This window comes from Austrofundulus limnaeus, unplaced genomic scaffold (genome assembly GCF_001266775.1).
Source record: "Austrofundulus limnaeus strain Quisiro unplaced genomic scaffold, Austrofundulus_limnaeus-1.0 Scaffold110, whole genome shotgun sequence".
Lineage (NCBI taxonomy): Eukaryota > Metazoa > Chordata > Actinopteri > Cyprinodontiformes > Rivulidae > Austrofundulus > Austrofundulus limnaeus.
The window spans coordinates 343,606-354,090 of NW_013952512.1; the positions used below are offsets into that span (position 1 = coordinate 343,606).

General features: G+C 40.6%; 1 protein-coding gene across 4 annotated transcripts in view; it reads left to right on the top strand.

Annotated features, from left to right (window-relative positions):
• Positions 1-10,485, top strand: part of robo1 (roundabout, axon guidance receptor, homolog 1 (Drosophila)) — a 138,832-nt gene that overhangs the window by 109,409 nt on the left and 18,938 nt on the right. For all 4 annotated transcript variants that reach the window (XM_014014110.1, XM_014014113.1, XM_014014111.1 and 1 more), the window contains 5 exons: positions 1,822-2,053; positions 2,925-3,046; positions 4,538-4,709; positions 6,578-6,778; positions 9,770-9,796. In XM_014014110.1, the coding sequence (XP_013869564.1) occupies positions 1,822-2,053; positions 2,925-3,046; positions 4,538-4,709; positions 6,578-6,778; positions 9,770-9,796 (754 nt within the window). The remainder of the gene's footprint in view (positions 1-1,821; positions 2,054-2,924; positions 3,047-4,537; positions 4,710-6,577; positions 6,779-9,769; positions 9,797-10,485) is intronic.

Here is a 10,485-nt window from a genome sequence, read left to right on the forward strand (position 1 = left end):
GTATTAGCTCAGCGCTACACATTCTCCTCTCGTCACTGAGGTCCTCCATCCACATGACAGAGAGGGGAACGCAACTGCAACTGAAAATATGGATGGAGGACCTCAGTTTAGCTTGTTAGTTAGTCGCACTAGCGCTGAGCAAATACATATAAGGCAGTATAGTGTCAGTGCTAGTGCAAAGGCTAACTGTTTACAAAACTAAACAGCCTACAGTATTTTACAGTCTTTATTTTACAGTTAAAATAAATATTTATCAAAATCAAGTCTAATGTTACAAGTAATCGTGGATCCCTTTAAATTGTCAAACCACTCAGATGAGCAGTTATGTTAAAAATCTAACATCTTGCAAAAGTTGAACACTTCACAAACATTTTCAAAAGCAGTAAAAGTTCTCTTACTGTCTAACTGAATGTTCTTTCTTTTCCAAAAAAAAAATCTTCAGTTTTTTTTTCACAAAAACCAAACCATCAATAGAGCGACTGCCTTACTTCAGAGTGCCATTTAGTAAAATATAACATAATACCAGTCTGGGCCGTCTTCGATTAAAAACTTTTGAGGACTTTTAAAACAATACAACTGTGAAGAAAAAAGGGTTCAGCTCTCGCTCTTAGGTGGAAATAGCTTACAGATGGTAAACCAGATATGTGGTGAAGTACAACTGGGAGCTCATAGTGGTTATTTCTGTGCTGCAAGCTAAATCTGAGATACTAAACTCCTCATATAACTAATTTAAACAATGTATCAGTTTTTAAAAGAATACGGAAAATCATTTTTGCTGAAGCTCCTATAGTAATAGTATAAAGGACGAATGGTAAAAACAGTTTCAGTGTTCCCTTTTGTCAAATGGCTACCCCCTACATTCCCAGGTATTATGAAGTGCCACAGTGAGTGATAAATGAGGGATGAGGAAAGGTGGAAAGGATACTGACATGTCAAGACTGATTTAAAACATTACAGCCCAGTTACTGCGTCTTACTGGAATGTTCCAGTAAAACACATGACACGAGGGGAAGCTGACATCGTAGTTAAATGGCATGGTTTTCTCATTTTATGGCGCTAAATTTATTCCCAATGTGGAGGCTCTTGGTTTTACATTGTCCTTTGTTTTGTGGTAAATGGTTGCACAGTTTCCTGGCTAATGAAGACCACCTGACCTGGCAGCACATTTTATGGAGAAGGGATAAAGAAATCATTAAAATCTTTACAAGCCTGTGTTGCTTGCCTTCCACAAGGATTTGTAGGGATATTAGAGCACTGGATAGCAGTTATTTTTTTTGAAAAAAAAATAAAGAAATGCTGCATTGCACAGCCTTATTAATTATTCATTGACTAACCAACAAACCAATATTATTTCCATGTATGCTCTTTCTCCCTTCCATTTTCACTAGATCAAATGCAGTTTAGTTTCTTGTAGTGTCAACTTTTTGTACTCTGTAAAGATCTATGTTTCCCCCTCTGTCCTGACTTCTGCAGTCATTGGAAAGCAGGACAGGATGAGACAGACTGTTCTGGGAGTCTGGGCCCTATTTAACCAGATCCAGACTTGGAGGAACCTTTGGCCAATGACCTCATAGTGTGGTTTGCACAAATCACTGCTGTTCCAAATGGTGCATAGACACACAGTCAAAGGGAGGGATGTACATGTGGATGGATAAACAGATGGGTGATGTGATGAATTAGCACCCCGTACCATCCAAAGTCTGGTGTACCAGTCTCCAGATCTTTCCTTGCCTTGTGAGGTTTCCATTTTAACCAGGAATTGTGAAACGCATGATCAACTCCCACTTATTCCTTTGTTTCTGCTCCTGTGCCGTTCACTAGGTGGAACAGCAATCACAGTACATCCAGGGCTACAAGGTGATGTACAGGCCCTCGCCAGAAGGCCAGCAGAAGAGCGAATGGGCTGTGTTTGAGGTGCGGACCCCCGGAGAGGACAGCACGGTGGTGACGCAGCTTCGGAAGGGCGTCACGTACGAATTCAAAGTCCGCCCGTTCTTCAACGAGTTCCAGGGAACAGACAGCGATGTTAAAATTGGCAAGACGCTTGAAGAAGGTGGGGGTTTGCGAGCGTGGATGTCTGGGAGCGAGCGTTCTTTGGCGCTTCCATGTGTGCGTGCATCTTTTCGTGTGTACACAAACATTATTTTATCTGCACAGCTTGCATGCGTAAAAGCGTATAACAGCTGTTCGTGGCAGGCAGGGAGGCCAGGGAGGTGGTGGGATTATAATATGTTGAAATGTGGTGTATTCAAAGCATGCCCGAGTATGGAAAGCCATACAAAAAACACCCCAGTGCATGTGTTGTACTAATTTTTCATAGGGTGTGGTTGTTGCAGTCTCTTGAGGTTTGGTTAAAACCCAAGTGCAAATTTTAATTTGCAGACAACAGCTCAAGAGAAGTGTGAGTGTGTTTACAGGAGTGTGTGTATGTTTTCCTGCGTGTCGCATGTGTAGGAGTGTTTTGATCCGCTCCTGCTTTCCCTGCCTTTGTTCCGTTGTGTGTGACTTTTGTTAATAATTGTTTTTATAGTTGTAAACATATTTTTTTCTTTTCTCATTAGCACATTTATTATTTATTATTATGTTAATTTTTTATTTTTATTAGATTACCATTTGACCACATGTTCCCCTTCACACATAACCATATACTTCACTTTAATAATTTCCTTTTTTTGCTTTGAGTAAACAGTAATTTCCTTTTATTTACTTGAAAAAAATCAGGTCTGTGTTACCACTGTTTTCAGATAAAAGCATTATAATTTTCCTGATTAGTCGGTTGTTCTCACATCAGCTTTACTCTCACACAAAGGTAAATTATGACAGCTAAATTGCACATTAGAAGCTGAGCTGGACTGAATGCTGGTATACAAAAATGTATCATGCACAAACATGTGTTTTAGTTTTTCTTTGTCTAACCCTACCAGCCCCCAGTGCCCCTCCTCGTAAGGTTACAGTGACAGAGAGTGGAGACAATGGGACTGCCATCGTCGTCTCCTGGCAACCCCCTCCAGAAGAGGAACAGAATGGGGTGGTCCAGGAGTACAAGGTAACAGGGACAAAAAAATAATAAAATGGAGCAAGCAGTCATTTCAGGTCTGAGTGAATGGGATTTGTTCTGTTGAAACATAATAGAAACACAAACATGGTTGCAGACTGAGCAGACAAAAGAGAAAAAAGACAATGCACAGACGTGGAAAGGTAATGAATTCCTGGTTGAGGCGTACCTTTGTGCATCCATTGGTGCTCCTCCTCTGTAGAAACCAGAAGAAAGAAGTCAACAATGTTCATGGAGAGACTGGGAACAATTGTGAAACAGTGACATCTAGTGGAAATGATAAATCCACACAACTTCTTTTTTGGCTTTTCTTTTCTTTCTTTTTTTTATGAAGTTACACATTGTTTTTGTCTGCTTCCATTTAGTCATTTACTTGAAATTAAACATTAAAATAGAGACAAAATGTTTGGGTTTCAGTTATTCTGGATATGTAATTGTACTGATAAAACAAAAACTATTTTAAAAAGAAATGCCAAAAATAAATAAACATGTTATGGGACTTATAAGAAACATTTTTTAAAGGCAGGTTATGAAGTACAGTATAGAGTTTAGAGTAGAACGTTAAAAAATAATAATGTTCTAACAATGTGGAGAAATGTCTGTCATAACAAAATGCCATTTTATCGGTCTAAAGTGTCACAATATGTCCATAGCATGACTCGAAAGCTTCTTTCCTACACCATTACATGATAAAAGGGACTCTGTCCTTTATGGCGTCCCTGTGGACAATGGTGTCCTCTCAAACACTGTGCTGTTTAAACCCTCTTTTTTGATTAGAGCGCTCTTTTGAATTATAGAGAATCTATGCGAGCAGTGGAATGGAAAACATTGCGATGCCCGTGAAAAAAAAAGTTTATTCTGTTAATTTTCCAGGTAAATGTTTTCTGGTGATGAACTTTAGGGGTAATTTCATGGTCTTTAAATCCAGTTTGAGAGCGTTCCCTGCTCATTATTGAACCCAGTCCCCAGCGGCTTCACCATCCAGCAGTGACAGAAAACGCAAAGTCTTTGTGGTTTCATCACACACGCACACACCGTGTATATATAATACACAGCAAAGAATGTGAGCTTTTTAACATAATTAAGTGGTGGGAGTAGGTGAGGGGTAAAGAAAACAGAATGTCAGTCGTTGAGTTTGTGGAGGTCTTCAGGCCTCGCGCTGAGCTGAATGCATACTTAAGTGTTTGACCCTGGATTGAGTAAGCTCTTTTTCTGCAAGTGACAGCTCTTAGTTTGCTTTAAAATGAGGTTACGGAGGGGGGCTTTGAGTCTACTCTTAGATTTGTTATGGCTACCTCAGGTAAAAAGCGCCCTGTGTTAAAGGAAGTCTATTAAACAAAGTCACATTAGGAGTGTTTACTTACTGTGTAACATAATATCCAGTGCATGCTAAAATGGTGAGAGCATCTAAAGCAAATGTTGTCACAAAAGTCTCGTAACGCTGCTTCAATTTACTCTCCATGCTTGCCTCTGTTCCGTCAGGTTTGGTGCTTGGGGAATGAGAGCAGGTATCACATTAACCGAACAGTTGATGGCTCGACGTTATCCATGCTGATACCCAGCCTGATCCCTGGCATCCGCTACAGCGTCGAGGTAGCAGCAAGCACCAGCGCCGGTCCGGGGGTCAAGAGTGAAGTCACCTACTTTCAGCTAGGTGAGCAGAAACAGCCGTTTACCCGTTCAGCCTCCCCGTTCCCACTGAACACAAAACTGCAGCTGCTTTGTTCCCTGCCAGCCCTTCCAAATAAATGAAGCCCAATAACTTGACAAATAATTATAGCATTAACCTGTCCATCTCAGATAAAAAAGCTCCCATTATAATGACCTTCTGCCAAGTAAACAGACATTTATGTAATTCCCTTCTTTGTAGCAGGAGACGTATTCAAGCCTCTACCTGCTTCTCTTTTCATCATCAGCAATTCTTCAAACTATAATTTTGGTTGATTGCTCTTCTGCAAGCGTCATGAAACTTGCCACAGAGATGTGTGATGACTTTGAATGACAAGAGTGGGGTTTATAGGTTGTTTTTATTTTTGCAACAATAGCCGCCACTGTGATCAGAACAGGTACGTTGAATTCCTGCGTGGCAGAGCTGTTGAGCCGAGTGCCGCACCCTTCCTTGTTTTCTATTCAAAGACACGTTTTCTGCCGCTGCTCTGCTTCAGATAACAAAGACAACGCGTGATCTGTGACATGACATGTTAGTGATGCTGAGAAGCATTTTATCCTCCAACATAGCTCAGTTATTTTCCCCATCTTTATTCTCCAGATGGACAAATATTTTTGAGATAATTCATCAGTTTTGTTGTTTTTAATCTTCAAAACGTGCGAGCTGGCTTGCTAACATGTGCTATGGAAAGCACACAAGAAGCAGGGTGTAGAGGAGGGAGAGAGAAACGGCTCCATCCAGTTTTAAATGTGTGATTGAGTGGGCCGGGGCTGGAATGAAGAAGCATTTCCTGTGACTGAAACAATTTATCTTACTTGAAGAGTTCCTGCGGTGATTGTTGCCATGTTCCAACATCGGAGCGGAACAACGTGCCTCAGGGACCGGCGCTTCCAACCAAATGCATTTGTCACACTCAGAGTTGGTATGCGTCATCCTGGTCTAGATACCTGTACAAGTCCCTTGTGGGCTGCTTAGTCACATGGGTATGCTCCGATCCCTCGGCCAGACAGAGCCACAGACCGAGATGACGGGACGTGAGAAGTGAGGCTGACTGACTGACAGACTGTAAAACAGAAAGCTATGGAGGGGTCAAAGAAAGGGGGCTGAATTCTTTAGTAGACATGTTTTGGTTTTGAGAGATAATAGAGAAGAATAGTTACAACTTGAAAGACTTGAGAAAAGAGAAGAGGAATCAATAAGAACATGAAAAAAATTCAAAATGGCAGAGGCTTGAGCAAGTCAGGTAAGTCTTTCAAGTATCAGACGTGAAGAAGCAAAGAAAGATGAGAGATCAAAAGCAGGTTCCTGTGAGCAGCTGCGCAGACGGCATCTGTACGGTGCATTTCACAGCAAAGATGGCTTCAAGGCATTCACGCCTCAGCTTTTCACAGTTTGCTAATTATTATGGTGTCTGTATTTGAGGGTAATCTCTCTGGATTTATTTATACATTTAGGAAACAACCATTGCTCGGTGTAAATGATGCCTCGTGGTGTTTTATCTGGTTTTCATCAGGCTGCTCTGTTGCAGAGGCTCTGTTTGGTTGTTTTTGTCTGTTCACCTGCCATTGTTGACTGGGATTTGGGGGTGAAAGCCTTTTTGAATTATACAAACAGCTCAATTTTGCCAAATCAGTCTCATACTCACCTGCTGAGAAGAAAAAAATTAAAATTTTAGGGGGACTTGTTTTTTGTTCTCCCTCTCCTCAGTTTAAATAACAACCAATGAATATTTCCTTTCCTGTCATTCCTACTGTTTTCATAAACATAACAACCTCCTACTCATTTCATGATCTAAAACATTTTTTGTGCGTATTTTTGTTCTCACATCTCGTTTAATCTCTCCCCTCACCTAGATTCATCTGGTCGAATCTCCGACACCATGAACCAGGAGAACCCTTTGTCCCAGCAGATCTCCGATGTAGTCAAGCAGCCTGCTTTTATAGCCGGCATTGGAGCTGCATGTTGGATCATCCTGATGGTCTTCAGCATTTGGTTGTACAGGCACAGAAAGAAAAGGAACGGCCTGTCCAGCAGCTACGCAGGCATACGTAAAGGTAAATGCACGAGTAGAACACAAGTCAAGTTTTTATAAGTTTGGAAATGGTTCACTTTTATTTTGGTGAGAATATTCATTTAAATATTGATGAGTGTGGTGTGCTTTTGTTTCTTTCCCCTCACAACGGCTGCCAATTCACCTCTTATCATCCTTCATAATACCTCTTTTTTTTCCTGTAGAGCACTCAATGCGATCTACCAAACTCTTTATAAAAAGCAGTGTGAGCGCCTGCTGAGAGTGCAACATGGTGATGTCTTTTTATTTCAGGCTTCTGTCAGGCTCATTCTGTGAAGGTGTGAAGAGTGTTTTCAGTCAAGCACTTGTTGATGTCCAACAACTCTTATTTTATCTACTCCCTTCTGACAGTGCTGGGGGGGGGGGATGTTTTGCCATATTCTTTCGTTATCAAGGACAAGCTGACATTTTCACATACTTTCCATTTTCTGATTTCTTCAGCGAAAGGCCTTGAGATACGCAGGAGTTGGCCTGTTGCTCGTTGTATGTTTTGAGTATCTAAGTTGATCCGAGTGTGTTCAGGATGCACGTCAAACCCAAGAGAATAGCCAGACCATAGCACAATGGCTCTTTACCTAAGTTAAGCTGAAGTGACAGAGTTCATGACATGCCCAGCCTCTGCTCATAACAGCTAACGTATAAAAACTGCCATTAGCCTTTCTCTGAGTCTCATTTAAGTGTTAGCCGGCTTAATGTGTGGCCTTGGGCTGTGCAGCTGCTGCTGTGAGCGCTACCTGCTCCATTCTCTCTCCTTGGCTCAGGTTTAATACTGACTGCCAGGGTTAGAAGAGATCCACCCTTCAATCTTGATGCACAAACAATGGACTGATTTAGCTGTTAATCCGTGGCTGCCGAACAGAACACTCAGGCCATCTCTGTCCTGGTTCTGCTGCAGCCGCGGCTGATGGAAGATGTCAAATGAGAGACGCTCTGACAAAGATTATTATTGTTTTTCTAACTTCCGTATTTATTTTAAATCCTTGTCTGTAATGGTTAGAACTATTGTGTTTTTCTCATGTATTAGATTAAATGGCATAATGACCTACCATCAGGTGTGAAAGGAGAATGTCATGCAGAATGAGGTTACCCTTTGTCCTTCTGTGATTCTATTTGTTGTTTGCTCAGATATTGAGAAAAAAAAACAAGCTCTTCAGGGAACCGTAGGCAGGCGTGCACCACCCCTCCTTCCTCCTCTTCCTCCTCTTCCTCCTCCTCTATGTGCACCCAGACCACAAAAGGCCACAGTCTTTGTTAGATCTGGTAACCAAGAATGTTTCTCAAAGAGTATAATTGCAACCACATGAATCCACAATCTGCTGTCAGGGTGAAAAAGGTTGAATCAGGGATTGTGTCTCTGCTGTACGGTGGTGTTATTTCTAACAACTAATAATGCAAAAATATGATTTTTTTTCTTTTCAATTTCATATAAATGCAAATAGCTTATTAGTTTTTTTTTCTTTTTTTTTTCTTTTTTTTTTATAGAACTAAGGCCACGACTGAAGCCTAATGACACTTGTGTTTGGACGAAAAAATATTTTTCATCACTTTGCAAAGCAATTTTTAAATAATGCAGCAGAAATCATTAAAACATGATTAACTGAAATACTTTGAACAATTATTAAGAAATAAATAAACCACATTCGCAAGTTATTTCAGGCTGGTAAAACACTCAAGTGATGAGGCCCAACTGTTTCACAAAGAATAACTGATTTGTGTGTTTTAATCACATTCACTATTTTTTTCAGGCTGTTTAGTTTAGACTGTGTCTCCTCTTCAAAGACTTTTATCAAAGTTATAAAAGCTGTCTCGCAACTGAAATCTCCAGACTTGTTTGAGCATCAAAAGAAGAGATTCAAACATGATAAGATGGTTGTATCTTGTTTGTTGGCACAGGTACTTTATGAATCATTTTGGGAAATATCGACGTCTCATGAGCAGCGTTTATCTCCTCGAATGATTTCACAGATGAAGTTTTAGCCTGCAGTTCGAGGAGCGTTGATGACTATAAACGGGTTGTGATGTTGCATCAGAATCTGTACTTAATGTAGCATTTGTCCTGTTTTTAAACAATGAAACAAAGAACAAGTTATGCCACACCAGTTAGTGGCCTAAACCTAATATTTTAGATCAATAAAACATGCTTAGCGTAAATGTGAGGAAATTTGTGTTTGGTATTATTTCTTTGTTGTAACAATGCTTCTTGGCAATACATCTTATACTGTTGCAAAGTCTGGTGATTACCCTTTTAAATGGTGCCACATTTGTAAGGAACATGCATTTGTGGGATGAGCAGTAGAGCTGAGTATGTGGGTTGTACACATGAAAAACTTGCCAAATCCTCTTTGCCAAATAGCTTGCTGTTGCTGTTGACACTTGTTTTGAGCTTCTGGTGCCCCCAACTGCCAGTCAGGTGCCCAATATAAGATTTATTGCTAAGAAGCATTGTTGCAACAAAGAAATAATCTACCAAACATAAATGTCATTACTTTTTGTATTACATTTACTTATGCATTAAACCAAACAGGATGCAGTAGCTTAGGGCTCTGTAGTTTTGTAATCCCAAGGCTGCAGGTTTGAGCCCATCAGGAAAGGCATCTGGCATTAAACAATTACAAGACAATTCATTGGCGTTCACCACTGTGGTGAACCCTGATGATAGAAGCAGCTGAAACAAAAAATAAATATGTAAAAGCTAAACTACAAGTGACTAAACTTTGAGGTAGATGATGTGCATGTCAGAAGTAGAATATGGCTCCCATGTGGTCCACAAACAGCAGAACTTTGACAGTCTAGGCCAGAATCAGAACTAGCAGCTGGTTTAACATAAATTTCCCCTCAAGGCCTCCAACAGGGGGCTGCAAAAAGTGTGTAAAAGCCCCCTTTAAGACTTCCTGTAAGACTGTGTCATATTTTAAAGATAGTAGTTTTTTGAACATGGGAACTCACAAAATGCTTTTCTTTTTGTTTTCAACAGTGCCATCTTTTACATTCACACCTACAGGTAAGCACCGTCTTCTCCGAGCCAAATAATATAGTTAACATATTTCTGTTCTCCAGAATAAGCCTATTTACTGTTTCATTGGTCTTTCATTTAGAGTCCTAAAAGACTTGATAGGATCTAAGCATCTGTAGATTCAATAAAGACTCACTGACTATAGTAAAGTCAATGCAGGAACACTTGATGTTAGCCGATAAAAGGAAACCATCAGTTGAACAGCTACCTGGAAACAATTGTTCTACCGAGTGTTTAGGCTGCATCAGAACTTGGTGCCGGGGAAAGAGGCCACACTTCTAAGAGGTTGTTAAACTCGTGGTGACTTGATCAAAGGGCTGCTGGCAACCTCAGATGGGATTTTTAGGAATGACACACCACTGACACCGTTTACACACACACAGCGGAGGTAAAGAGGTCGTCTGTGAATCAAAGTGACATGGTGTAAAACTGATAAAAGCTTCTTGTCTGTATGAGTTCACATCGGTGGACATCCCTCCCTTTTTCATTCATGAACTAAAATCCATCAGAAATGAGGTGCCTGTTGGAGGTGTGTCATGGCTGTGGATGGATGAGGAGCAAGCGTGAAAGCTGGAGAAAGACTTGAAAATACAAGCTTTGCAGTGGGTGTGTGTGTGTGTGTGTGTGTGTGTGTGTGTGTGTGTGTGTGTGTGTGTGTGTGTGTGTGTGTGTGTGTG